Source organism: Carassius auratus, chromosome 27 (assembly GCF_003368295.1).
Source record: "Carassius auratus strain Wakin chromosome 27, ASM336829v1, whole genome shotgun sequence".
Lineage (NCBI taxonomy): Eukaryota > Metazoa > Chordata > Actinopteri > Cypriniformes > Cyprinidae > Carassius > Carassius auratus.
The window spans coordinates 22518748-22533055 of record NC_039269.1 but is presented as its reverse complement, the minus strand read 5'-3'; the positions used below and the strand labels follow the sequence as shown (position 1 = coordinate 22533055).

Below are 14308 nucleotides of genomic sequence, written 5' to 3'. Positions count from 1 at the left end.
AAGACTGTTCCAAGTCTTATTTTTTCCCTCATTACTACTACAACATTCAGATATAAAAAATAAAAGGGTACAAAATAAACAAACGAAAACACTCACAAAGATCTTTAATATTTACCACTGTTCAAAAGGTGTTTGTTCTTATTTAATAGAAACACGTTTATTATTTAATACTGCTAAGTAAATAATTTACATAAATAAAAAATCTCAGGAAATTGACTTATTTTAACAAGGCAGAATTTACATTAGACTGCAATAAAAAGACTGGGTGAGTAAATTTTTAAAAAATTAAGAAGTTAACGCTTACTAAATTGACCATTATTATTTAAATATTTTAGTCAAATATTTGTACAACGTACAACTTAAACACTGAAAGAAAATACTGTTTTAGTGTATTTTTGATCAATTAAATTCTGCTCTTGGCTAGCATAAGATACAAACACACAAAAACAACACACAAAAGCTCAGTTTTTCAGTTGAGTTTATTATAATTGCTCCCCTCGTATCCCAATCTGTGGTTTCTTACAATTATCATTCAACTAGCTATATGAAAAACACTGAACACGATCAGTTCTACTGCTTGTCCGATTAAGCACCTTCTTACAGTTTGCACTGGCAATATAATGACCCAAGTTTCTTTCTGCCCGTCGCTGATAGTCAAGCTGCTAAAATCAAGAAACGAACCAAATATATGCATCCAGTAAATAAAGTGTGGGATTCACTCGTAGGCATGAATACTAATGTTTTACAGATAGAGACAGAGAGGTATTTAACAGTGATATTTAGGGCCAATACTACAAACAGCAAAATAACCGAACACTGGAAACCTGAGAGACTCACGGAGTTTGATATGCCAATGTGAAAGTTTCTCAATACTGTACAGCCATACAATACTTTCCACTTGAGCTCTCAGATCTACGGCTACTTCTATACGAGAGCTAGATTTACAAGAACAAAAACTAGTTGGAACAGGGAACATCGTAAGATGACAGCCAACACAGCTGAAAACAACATTCTGCCTAACCAAGAGCATTTTCATCTGCTGATCCATCTTACAGTAAACAAAAACTACTAAGAAGAAAATTCAGAATCAAAACTAACACCTAGAGGAAAAAAAAAAAATCAAACGCAAAGATATAATAGCAATGTTCCTCATGTCTACATCAAAAAAAGGAATTTCAGAGTAAATAAAAATGCCTACTGCTATGAAAATACTATTTGTTATGAGCCAAATGCAAACTGTGCCCTGAAGGTGGGAGAACCAAAAAAAAAAAAAAACTAAACAAATAAAGCCTTTATACCAGTAAACAAGTCAGTTGCATGTAAGATGCAATAATATGCGAATACTAAAGAAAGTGTTGCTATTGAAGCCCTTGAGCACACACTGTGCCTGTCGACAAATACAAAAAAAAAAAAAAAAAGCATAAAAATTTGTTGTTTAACAAAGCTACTGTAAACAGAGTTTGTTACAGAGGGAATCCATAGCCAATGCAAAGCTCAAAGGCCCTTCTTATAATCATCTTCCCCTACAACTAAAAAGATGTAACCAACAAAGTTGGGTTATTGCTCCGTTGCTACCAAAATAAGTGTATTTTATGGAGGGACAAATGCTGTAAACTAAAAAAAAAAACTCTCAAGGGGGAGTAAAACTGTTACTCAGATCAGTTACATTATATTTGGTCTGAATTAAATGTCAGTAAATGTTGAATCTGTCTTAGGATCGCTAGTTTCCGGTCACCCCAACAAGTGGCAAGCTGTCCGAGCGACATGCAGATGAATCCTAGCCTACCTGAGACACACAGGCTTTGGCACAAATGTAGATGTACCAAAACGCCGGGAAACTAGTCAGTGTCATTCATAGAAGTAATCGTCTATGGCTGCTGCCTGATTTGCAACAGTTTAAGGCCCGTCGGCAAGAATAAAAAGGTTTCTGCAAGAAGTAGAGCATTAAAAAACTATTCCCATTTTTAATAATGAATGATAAAAGTGCTTCTGTATAATGAAGGAGGAATGGATAAGGAGAACTAAATAACAAGCGTGCAGGAAACCCATTGTGATCTGGAAATATCCTGATTAGACAACACCTCATGAGACAGGTCAAAAGGTCCAGCATCTTTACTGTTTAACAGAACCAATTCTGGGTGGTTTGTGAAGGCTGTGGCTTTGGTGACTTTTAGAACTAAAATGGAATATTTGTGGTACAGAGGCCTTCACTCAACCTGCCCGTCAGCTTCTGTTCATTAAGAGCTCATGGGCTTGATGGCAATGGGGCACTCGTCCCCCATGGCAGCCAAAACGGAGACCTACAAGTGTCAAAGAAATCACAAAAAAAACAAGTTAAGAGCATTTCAAAACAAAAAACTACTTCTTGACATACAGTTATCGACTGGAAGCAGGTTCAAGCCTTTTTTTCTTTTTTTTTTAGAAATTCTAACACTTGTGTGTAAAGTACAGTATGTCAATGTGGAAGAAAGATTTCTCAGTTATACACATACAATAATGTATAATATTTTGGGGCAATATACGGCCCAAACTAATTATGTCTAACAGGGGGTGCCAAAAATTCTCAAACAATGTTTAATAAAGGAAATTAAAGTTAACCCTAAGAAGCTTAAAGTTTAAAAGATGCTAATGTTTCCACTTTCCATGTTCCTCCCAGTGTCAAATTACAATGTAATACAAAAGGTAAATGTACAGTAATGGTCACTTGTAGTAATGAAAATGCACTTAAATGGTACTATATGGATGTTTTTAGACTTAAAATGAAAAAAAAAAAAAAAACACATTTTATACAGTTTGCTGCATTCATGCCATGTCATAATTAACAACCCAAGATGTTTTACTCAGAGCCGTTTATGTACCCTAAGGGATTATGAATTTCTATGGAAACTGTTACTGATAAACAATTATTCTTTCATTTTAAAGATATTATCAATATAAGAAATGTGTGGAATTACAAAACAACTGCTAAACTACATTTAATTCTGCTAAAAATTCTTGAATATTGAGTGTTTGAGTGCGACAAGGCATGAACGCAGCTCAAGAAAGGGAGGTCTATGATCATATAACGGTGAGGACACTTTACAAATTCAAGTTTGAAATAATGTAATGGCTACAGACCAGAAATTCATCCCCAGATTCAAACTTGCTCTCGATTTCTTTGCCCAGATCCCCCTCAGGCAGCTTAAGGTCCTCACGCAAATCTCCATTATCCTTCAACAGGGAAAGGTAGCCATCGGTGATGCCAACCAACTATGCAAAAGGAAAGACCAAAAAAGCCACATTATTTCAAAATACCACAGAACAGATCACATTTAGGCATTTTCTGTGTAGTTCAAGTTCCTAAAGAGAAGAGTTTAATAACAACTACAAATGTCATATCTGAAAATGAATAAAGAACATTGATTATTTTTTTTTTATATATATAATCTGAATTTACTTGATAGTCCAGTCTCTTGATGTTAGGAACATCCATGTTGTGGGTGGAAGGACAGATATCTTCATTTTTCTTGCCAGTAAATATGTCGATTCCAACCAAGTGAACCTAAAAAAAGGTTAATGAAGCCTCAGCATTTTTGCATTTTAATAATCAAGTTACAAATTAAATAATTTGCGATGTATTATGAAATTTGGCCTTTAACCATAAGCCTTTGGCAGTGAGTTTATTAACATGATACCTTGGCATGTCCATGCTTGCCAGTCTTGGAGGTAGACATCTCCACAATCTTGCAGGGACGCCCCTTAAGCACCACAAAACCGTTCTTACGCAGAGCACTGCACTGCATGGGGAAGGTCAGGGAAGCCCCAGCATCTCCACTGGTGAAATCAGTATCAAGCTCAGCCATGATGAGTTACGTGTAGAGGATTCTGTGCACAGAACAAAATGGTATTGATTGACACATGGTATTAGCATAGCAAGGTTCTTCACACAACACCAATACTTGAAAAATACTTAATTGCATTGTACTACCATGATGCTATATTCACAAATCCTTAGCACTACCGTAATACATGTACAATAGGTTTTAAAGGGATAGTACATCTAGTATAAAATAAAATTAAAAATTATTTACTCAGTCTTATGTGGTTTCAAACCTGTATTACTTGCTTTGCTTACTCTAAATGTCTTATGTCTCCGTTTCTTTTGGAACCAACAGAAACCAAAACTTACATAACCCACAGAAGAAAGTCATTCAGGTTTGAAACGCCACGAGGGTGAGTTTTTGCGGGAACCGTCCTTTAGGTGCATTAAAGCATTGGTAGTTTGCCGAATTTAAAAGTAAAATTATTAAATTCGCTGGTCATTTTTATACAGTACACTTAATTCAACCGAGAGCATGTAAAAGCTTATACAACTTTTGGCCTGGTTGAAGTGCTCTAACTGAGAAGACTGTAGTGTTGGAACGTAACTTAACTAACGTTAGACTAACCATACGAACTCCATGTCAGTGTCGTAACTGTGGAACCTACGACACATTAACTACTAGCTACCAGGACTTGGCTACCAAAAAACAAGTGTGTGAGATTAATCTCAATAAATTTGCCGAATCTAATGCAGTCGGAGCAGTATGGGTGCTTGGGCTGGATGAATGAGTCACGCACGCAAAGTTAACCGGAACTAACGTTACTGAATAGACCGAATCATTTAAAGATCGTTAATGATCTCATAAACTGTATAAACCACGATTTTGCTCGTGAACAAACACAAACTACAGCACGTCGTTCGTGACGGAGTAAACATAGAGATTCGTATCTGAATCAAGAACTTTTGCCAGGCCGTTATGCTGCTCTGTCTAGCTTTGCATCAGCTTGAAACACATGCGATATAAAACAACTCCCCACCCAGACGCTTTGAACACACAATCGACCGCTTCAGGATACCGTCTTCAATCGCCAAATCCTCTTCCAGAGTCGTATTCACCCACTGTACTGTATACAGATGATTCGTCTAAAAATGTTGCGATGCTGGAGCAGAGAGCATTGAAAACGCCAGTCATTCCCTTCCAACAAAAGACGGAAAGATCTGCGCATGCGCGTGCACCTTTACTGCAACGAGATTCTCATGCACGAGGAGGAGAAACTGCTTCAGCTGCGTAGTGCTCAAATTTGAGAAGGCTTTAAGTCAAACAATTAGGAGATACAAAACAATTCACAAAAAATTACAAATGTAAAATGCAACTAAAAAACATAAAACATTATTTTGGTTTTGCTAACAAATAGGCTATTGTAATTGATTAAATAGGCCTATACTTATTGAAAACACGTGGCAATTGCCTCGCCCTGACAACTTACCCTTGTCCTAAGAGCGCACAATTAAACATTGTGCTTATAATTAAATAAAATATGATTTTATTGAAGTTTATATGTCATTATATTTGCCTCCCATTCAAATTCAACCTTCCACCTTTATCATAGTTTCTTGAGAAACCCAATCGCCATATTAAAAATGAATTCTGACGCATCTTGTTACAATGAAAAGTTATTTTAAATAATAATATTGAACATTCTTCTTCTTCTTATTATTATTATTATTCCAAATAAATGTAGCCTTAGTAAGCACAAGAAACTAATTTCAAAACCATTCAACAATCCTACCATCTACCAACTCCAAAATTCTGAAGGGTAAATGTACAGTAAGTAATGTACACGGCATCTTTGCAATAACTTTCCAGGTACACTGACACTCATCAAACTGCCATGAAGTATAACTTTAATGTAAGAATGACAAACAACACACAGCAAAAAGAGTTTGAGCACCATGGTGTTTTCAAAGGCCTTCCTACAGTATTTACTGTATCAACCATCAACCTACTACTGTAGCTGCAATAATCTAGGCCCTAACTGTTATTTTCTTACAGTCCTATATTCAGCAAAGCGAATCATTTGCTATGGAAGTTTGTTATTGGAATGATTCACTTCAAAATATGGACAATTTTATAATGGGAAAAATACACTAATGTAATACCACCAATATAACTCTTGAACAAAATGTAAGAATATTATTATTTATGCACTAACAAACTGTAGGTGATGTTTTTTCATAGGTTAATTTGAAAAAAAAATGAATTATCTTCTATCAGGTGATTGTTTGAGTTGTAGGACAACCAAATGTCTCTGTATTAAACTAAAAGGACAAATCACACTAATAAAACAATTCTTTTATAATGCCTGTGAAATATATTTTACAGATATAACATTGGGAATGTCAAAACAATATACAATCATTTAAGTCTCATCATCGGTTGCTACAAAGCCAGTGCATGTCTATATTTTGCAACATCTTTCACGACTATGCTGTTGTGCTAGTTAATCTCTTCACCTGGTCCTAGACCAGTTATTTCCTGTCAAATGATGAGCTAAGTCACTGAGCTAGCTCTCAGTGTGAAGCTCTGTGGAGTATACAGCAGATCAGTTGTGTCATAACAGCTGAGTTTCTGTGACAGCAGTAACAGTTTTCAGAAGATAACAGCCCCTTTCAGGCCTCTGTAGAGCCCTTGAGCTGCACCATCTCCGCTTCGTCTTGAGGTTTGGAAGGGGGAGCTCCACGTTTGCGATGGAAAACAGCTGCTATCTCCTCAAAAGTCTTCCCTTTTGTTTCAGGTACACGCATGTAGATAAAAACAGTGAAACCGAATAGGAGTACTGCAAAAACAATGAAGACATAGCTCCCACAAAGACCCTAAGGACCAAAGAAGAGTTGTAAGACCTTATGAAGAGATGAAAAGATACTGCACAACATTAAAGGTTCAACTCGATGTACCTCTAAATAAGGGAAAAACATGCCAATGATGAAATTACATGTCCAATTACAACACCCAGCTAATGCGATGGCTGCTGGCCGTGGCCCCTGACTGAAGATCTCCGCCACAATGAACCATGGGATTGGTCCAGGCCCGATCTCAAAGAACGACACAAACAGGAATATGGCTGCCATGCTGAGGTAGCTCATCCATGAGTAAACGTCCTGAGAAGCAGAATAAAAAGTGAGACATTAAACAAACACAGACCTACTTGAGATTTCTTAATTTCTGTTCTTTTGTATGTTGACTTCTATAAATATAAATATATATATAAAATGCTGCTCATACCTGAAAAGCCAGGCCCACTGTCATGGCCACAGCACAGCAGCACATCCCTCCCAGTCCTATCAAAGTGAGAGTCCGTCTGCCCGCTCTGTCCACCAAGATCACCTGTAAAAACCGCATGAATTTAACACGACTGTTCAAGAATGATCTACAGTTGCCAGTATGCAGAAAGATGTTTTGAAGGTGGAATTGAATGAATTAAATTATACTGACATCTAGTGGCCTTGAACTGCTAAACACACCATTTTAACTGGGACACTTTTACCACTGAAATCTTTTGGGGGAAAATGTCCCAATTAACCTGAACTCACTGTAAATATAGACATATTAAGTTTAACAATTGTATTATTATTCATGCTCTTTTCTAGCAGTTTGGTGGACATTTTTATATTCATCTATATATGTATTGTATTGAATTTTTATTGAAAATTATTTATTAATAACTATTTTATAATATTATTATATTGTGTATTTTTTTTTTTTATCATTGCCATGTCACCACCAGACAATATTTGGCTGCTTAAGTGATCACAATACCTTTGTGTGGTGGCTTTAAATGCTATTTATTAAGCCATTTTTACTTCATCTCGCATGAGTTTACATTTAAACCATTTTCTTTTTCTAAATTACTTCATTTTAAGTTGATTAAACTATGAATTGCTTTACATCCAAAACATGCTTGAATAAAAATCTGAAAATGACTTTGTTCTTAGGCTAAGTCTGAATTATTGCGCCTTCATGCACCAGATTCATCAAAACTTGTTCTGAATGGATTATTTGATTTAGAGTAGCTCTTGACTCATTACTCCAAACTGTTTTCACTTGCAGGCTTGCCCTTGAACTAGCAGACATAAACACTCACTCATACAAAGCCCTGATAACATGGCTGCTCTCCAGATCTGTGAGCTGAGCCGAGACAAGACAGGCTTCAGCCACCTCTCCAGATCTATGAAGCAGTGATTATAACTTCATTTGTTCGCAAGATTCAAGGTGAGATGTCTCACTGTGTCATATATGTTAAATATGTGCATGAATGATAATGTCAGCACAAGTTTGTATAAGTCTAACCTAAATAAGTGACACATTTTGATCACTGTGCTAATGAAAGCTGCTCTGCCTTCTCAAATTAGTTGGAAAATCTATAATATCAGTCTCAAAATATTGTCAAAAAGCATTAAGGGAAAGTTAAACCCGAGAGGCAACAGATCTCTGCTGTTTCTAAGAGACGAGAGCCTGTTCCTCAGCAGCCAGTGTTTGCCTTTAAATTAGTGTTAGTGTGTTTACCGACACAAGGGTGAAAATGATGTTTATAACTCCAACTCCAATAGTGGCATACACAGGCTGACCGACCCCCGCAGACTGGAAGATCGAAGTAGAGTAATAAAAGATCTAGAAAAAAAAACCAACAAAGAGAAGTTCAAATATATAATGATGTTGTCTGATAGTAATGGGGTCCATAAAATGTCATTCAAAATGTTTTTTCAATGTAATTGGAGTATACAGGTATATTGAGCGTACAGCGTTGATCCCAGAGAACTGCTGCGAAAAATGCATCATCAGGGCCACAAAGAGCTGCTGACGGTACACCGAGGAACGGAGCAGCCGCAGGATGGACATTTGGGCCTCTTTCATGGCCTCTTCTTTCTCTGCCTGCATCTCTGCTACATCCTTCGAGGTGTCGTAATCTCCCTTCAGCCTTTTCAGACCTACCAGAAAGAAGAGCTGGGAATTATTATTTTGTTGAGGAAATTCAGAATGTTCATCAACTAAACAAAATTTTTCTAAATCGTTCTAGACTAAGAGACTGATTTCTCAAACTTTGTTAAGTTGATGAACATTCTGAATTTCAACCACAAATATACAGTAGCAGTAATGACAAAGAGGAACAATATTCTTGGAAACACTTTTAGAACATTTTTGTTTCCTTTGGGTGAATGATAAAAACATTGACAGCCAATCAAAATGCATTCAACTTTAGAGTCCGTTGGCATGGACGCTGATATCGTTATAGTTTTTGTTCTTAGCTAATTCATACAACCTCACTCATACAAATTGTAAGATTTGTTACATATTTTACGAGGTGGGAAATTTGTAGGAATTCATACAAATATAAATCATCCCCACAGTGAAATACATATGTACCTTGTAAAATACATACAAATTCGTCATAAGAGAAAAAAAAGGAGAAGAATAAGGTCCTAATATTATATATATATATATATATATATATATATATATATATATATATTAATATGTCATAATGTTAAAGGAATAAATATGTTCTATACAAGAATAAAGTTATGTTACAAAAATAAATTTGATATCAAAATAATGTCAATATTGGAAGAATACAATTATTAAATTACAAAAATAAGATTAATGTTAAAAATAAAATCTAAATATTAAGTCAATGTTATGAGAATAAAGTCATAATGTTACTAGAGCAAACGCATAAAGTTTGGAGAATAAAGTTGTAATGTTGTAAGTATAATATCTTCAGTTAAAAAGATTACAAACTTAATAAAGCCTTGATTTAATAGGGTAAAGTAAATACAAATTACCTTCATCAATACAGAAAATGTATGTAGATGATTTAGATTGGCTAGAATGTGTTAGTATTTCCTAACAAAGAGATTATTTTGGCAAAACATCTCAGAGTCATCATTAGAATCCGGCAGTGAACTGAAGGAAATTGGATTTATTAAGGAGAAAGAACCAGACAGACATTCAGGAAATTGCTTGTTTTGTGCAATCTGTAATGACAGCCAGTGGTCAGCTCCATTTCAGTTTGATGCTACTTTCCTTTTTATCATTCTCACTTGAATCTCACAAAATGTTTTTGTGAATTTTGACTTTATTCTTAAAATATTAGTACTTTAGTGTTGTGACTTTATTCTCATAAAAGGCCTATTATCAATGCATGTATAAACATACACCGTCCAAGAGTAGTGAGCGAGGAGGCTTTGGCACATACTCTTGCATGCTTCTTCCACTTTGCCTAGTTTGATGTAAAGGTATCGAGGACTTTCTGGACACACAAGCAGCAGCAGACTCTGCAGGATGGCAGGAGCTCCAGAAAGACCCAGCAACACGTGCCACATGTCATCATTTCCCAGCAGGAAATCCAGACCGATGACCTGTAGATAACAAGGACACCTGCACACATCTTACAGATTCTAATAAGAACTGAAAAAGTTTTTTTTTTTTTTTTTTTTTTACTGAAAACGACAGGAATAGCTTAGACCTCATTAGCATCTTACTTAAAATACATGACTTTTTTATCAGTTGTTCCAGTTGATTGTAAAACAGATTTTCCATGGACAATCATGTATGGTCATGTTCTTTTATTAAACAAAATGAAATATTCAGTTGATATTCAGCTCCCACCCTTATTGTGGATTAGATGTATTCTAAAAGTGGTACTCACTTGACTAATGAGGATGCCGATTACAATAGCCAGCTGGTGAAGTGCTCCCATAGCACCTCTGTACTTCACTGGAGAAATCTCTCCAATGTACAGCGGCACCAGACCAGATGATAGACCTACAACACGTGAGATATATGAACCAGTGCACAGTCCAAATATATTGCATAAACATTCACAAAACATATAACTGTGCAATGTAATCAAATTAACTGAAGTAAATTACTTGCATATATGTGATATATATATACAATGTGTGTTCATTACATCTGTAGTGGACGAAAAGTGATTGTTTTTTCTTTAGATTGAACCATGAACTATTCAAACAACCGATTTGTTTCACATAATGATTCCTTTTGGAATGAAGCAAGTGGCTGCTCTATTGAGGGAGTCATTGAAGGATTCGCTCAACTGATTAGATCAGGAAACACTGCTTCTGAATGCTGCTCAGCGACGTAAAATGTAATATATTTTCACAATTCCTGAACATGTCCACATACGCAATCATTGATCATATTGGGAATTGGGAAAACATTCAGTCAAAGACTAATCATGAGAAACAGGTTCAAATCTTTTATTCATTTGGTTACTTGACAGACACAAAATGAATGAATTGTTCATGAACATTACTATTCCATTTGTGGAGCAAAAATAGACAAAATAACTGGCAATGTTGTATCTTAAATATGAGTTATTGATTATTTATTTACCACTTCCTGAGATGCTGCTTTTGAATGTGTACATTTCTAGATTTTTTTTTTAATAAAAGCCTTGCCTTGCTTTTCTCTCATGATTCCATGAAAATAGAGACAGTTCTGTCTTACCACAGTACAGACCCATGATAGCACGTCCTGCTATCACCATGAGGTAAGATGTGCCCATCTTAGACAGGCCCATCAGCAGCCCGGCTGTTATAGCCAGGACATTTATATACAGCATACCTTTGATCCTGTAAACCAATATTATACAGACAGCACCAAAAATATGAGTCATGTTCCACTGGATCTGAACATATAAAACTTTAATCTTTCAAGGAAGCGAAAACTATTTCTTGCGATTAACATCTTTATGCTGTTTCCTTATTATCTTATCACAAATAATAATTCACAAATACTCCACCTCCCACGGAAGTCGCTAACAAAGCTCACTAGAAAGGAGGACACCATGCCTCCGACAGCGAAGATGGCCACAGACAAGGACCAGTACATGACCACAGAAGCGTCAGTCGGTTCTTCCTGTTCTGTGGTGTTTCCTCCGTCTCTACGAGCTAGTTCTTCATTATAGACACCCAGAGATCTTGCATAGTGCCTCTCAATGACCTACAACACAAATGGCATAATGCCATGACAAATTCCTTCCCAATAACGATAATGAACAATAGTCCCTTCTCTTTAAGATATAATCTCAAAGAGATAAGTCCATATCACGCTTGCTCTGAATGCAGCCAGGAGAGTGAAGGCTGTAATGATGGTGTGATGACTGACCTTCTGTGGGGCGTTGATGACGCCCAGGCTGTATCCCATCTGCAGAGAGCCCAGGGCAGCTGTGAACACTGCCAGAGCGAGTGTGCCTGTTAACTGCTGTGAGACAGGAAAACACGACGCCTCATAAAAAGTCTTTATTTTGACCTTCCACAAAAAAAGGTCTTAAATCTGTGCATGGTCTTTAATTCATAAAATCATGGCATTAAATATTTCAAGCTTTCTTTCATTTTCCAATATACTGTATCTAAACATCCTTAAATCAATATCAATACAAAATGAATGTATGAATGACATTCATGTTTTTGAAATTGATTTATGCACAAACGTGTAAATGCAATATAAAAACCTGTTTTCCATTTGAATGAAGTTGATTTTTCTAAACCCCTTTGGCAGATATTTGTTCTTGTTTTAAGCGTAAATTCACTTAATTTTGATCAATGTCTCATGAAACAAAACATGTCATTTTACTTATCAATTAAATGCATCTTGATATAAGAATATTTGGTAACACTTTAGTATTGGGACCAATTTTCATTATTTACTAGTTGCTTATTAGGATGCCTATTATTGCATATTGACTGTTTGCTAGTAACTTATAAAGAAAATATATATTCTGCATCCCTACTCCTACCCAGTAAACTACCTTACTATTAATAAGCAGCAAATTAGGAATTTATTGAGGCAAAAGTCATAGTTAATTGTTTGTTAATAGCAAGAAATGGACCTTAATATAAAGTGTGAATATTTAAACATTTTGAATAAATATAAAATAAAAATAAAAAACACCTGATACGCTGGATTTTTTTTTCTCCTTTTAGATAACATATTGACATATTTTCTTCCATTTAGTTTATTCCTTAAATTTTGTTATGTGTTTTCCTCTTAATTATATAATTTATAGTTAAGGTCAGAACTTTTTATAAAAAAGGTCTTGCAATTAAACAATTTTTGTTAACTAAAATAAAAATAAAGTACACATTTAAATAAGTCTTAAGTGTAAATTTTTCAAAATTGAGATTTATACATCATCTGAAAGCTGAATGAATAAGCTTTCCATTGATGTATGCTAGACAATATTTAGCCGAGATACAACTATTAAAAAATCTGGAATCTGAGGGTGCAAAAAAATCTAAATACTAAGAAAATTGCCTTTGAAGTTGTCCAGATGAATTATTAGCAATCCATATTACTAATCAAAAATGAAGTTTTTATATATTTACGTTAGGAAATGTACAAAATATCTTCATTGAACATGATCTTTACTTAATATCCTAATGATTTTTTGCATAAAAGAAAAATCAATAACTTTGACCCATACAATTTTTGTTTTAGGTTATTGCAAAAAATATACCACCAGCGACTTAAGACTGGTTTTGTGGTCCAGTATGCCCTCTCAATGAAACCTAATATTTTTGTTAAATGAATAAAAAAAAGGTTATCCATGTTTGAACAAACATTTAATTCAAGAATAGTGAACTTGATTAGAAAGAGCTGGAATATCTGAAATCGAATTAAATGTGTTTTTTTGCAGTGCAGCAAATGATCAGTATCTCAAGTAAACAGAACCAAAGCCCTCTATGGTGTGAAAATCTCCAGGAATACTCATTTAGGAGTGTGCATAACACATATTACGTTACAAGAATTATCTACTATATTAACAACAATAATGATGCACAATTACATGTAAACAAACAGTCATTCAAACAGAATGGACAGCTTTTTTTTTTTAGACACCTTTAACGGTTGCATTTCTTAATACTATTAAAACAGTTTTTCATAAACATAATACATTCTGGTCATTTTGGTTAATCATTTGTCAATTTACAACTAAACAGAGGTTTCTTTTTTTCAGTAATGTAAAAAGTACAGCATGAATAACACCTGCATTCACTGTTCTGCCTGTCATTTCTATAATCTCTGGCTGCTCTAAAAAACTAACAAACTTAGCCATAAGTCATATCAATAAGACCGTTTCACACCATTCAGCATTATCAACCTGCTACTTATCATTTAGATGCAAACCAAACAGAATTTTCATTATCCATATGAATTCATAAAGAAGGATTTACCTTCTCCATTTTGCATGAAGTGTCAAGCAAAAGCCGCTCTTGGGCATTAATGGTGGCTCCAAGGTTCTCGGCTGCTTTCCCAATACTCAGTAAATGATCAATCCTGTCACTCCAGGATCATGCTGCACACGTATGCTTTGCTGGAGACCTTCTGCCCTGATCCACTAACGGTGTCCATGTAACAGCTCTTTATGTGCCGCTTCAGGAAAATCATCTTCCTACTGAATCCCAGACTATTGTTTCACTTTT

General features: G+C 35.3%; 2 protein-coding genes across 3 annotated transcripts; both read right to left on the bottom strand.

The window, feature by feature from the left end:
• Nucleotides 1-461: 461 nt before the first annotated feature.
• Nucleotides 462-5042, bottom strand: eif5a2 (eukaryotic translation initiation factor 5A2). 2 transcript variants are annotated; one of them, XM_026206698.1, is made up of 5 exons: nt 4879-5042; nt 3675-3864; nt 3437-3541; nt 3118-3249; nt 462-2300 (listed from the first exon to the last, which is right to left on the bottom strand). In XM_026206698.1, exons 2-5 carry the CDS (start codon nt 3840-3842, stop codon nt 2238-2240), a joined length of 468 nt encoding a protein of 155 aa, XP_026062483.1. In that variant the 5' UTR covers nt 3843-3864; nt 4879-5042; the 3' UTR covers nt 462-2237. The 2 variants fall into 2 exon arrangements, with proteins under 2 accessions (XP_026062483.1, XP_026062482.1); XM_026206697.1 differs by having other exon boundaries at nt 4840-5036.
• Nucleotides 5043-5690: 648 nt separating this feature from the next.
• slc2a2 (solute carrier family 2 member 2) lies at nt 5691-14306 on the bottom strand. The gene is made up of 11 exons (XM_026206696.1): nt 14060-14306; nt 11991-12086; nt 11626-11825; nt 11331-11455; nt 10510-10625; nt 10057-10219; nt 8601-8788; nt 8367-8471; nt 7086-7187; nt 6758-6961; nt 5691-6676 (listed from the first exon to the last, which is right to left on the bottom strand). Exons 1-11 carry the CDS (start codon nt 14066-14068, stop codon nt 6473-6475), a joined length of 1512 nt encoding a protein of 503 aa, XP_026062481.1. The 5' UTR covers nt 14069-14306; the 3' UTR covers nt 5691-6472.
• Between the last annotated feature and the right edge of the window lie 2 nt (nt 14307-14308).

Excerpts from the sequence above, each read along its gene's own strand:
- eif5a2 (XM_026206698.1), bottom strand. The coding sequence starts at position 3,842 with ATGGCTGAGCTTGATACTGATTTCACCAGTGGAGATGCTGGGGCTTCC. Across the intron at positions 3,542-3,674 it reads GCAAGCATGGACATGCCAAG|GTTCACTTGGTTGGAATCGA; the intron begins GTATCATGTTAA and ends ACCTTTTTTTAG. Across the intron at positions 2,301-3,117 it reads AATCTGGGGATGAATTTCTG|GTCTCCGTTTTGGCTGCCAT; the intron begins GTCTGTAGCCAT and ends TGACACTTGTAG.
- slc2a2 (XM_026206696.1), bottom strand. Across the intron at positions 8,789-10,056 it reads AGTGGAAGAAGCATGCAAGA|GTCTGAAAAGGCTGAAGGGA; the intron begins GTATGTGCCAAA and ends TCTTTCTGGTAG. Across the intron at positions 6,677-6,757 it reads TGTTTTTCCCTTATTTAGAG|GGTCTTTGTGGGAGCTATGT; the intron begins GTACATCGAGTT and ends TTTGGTCCTTAG.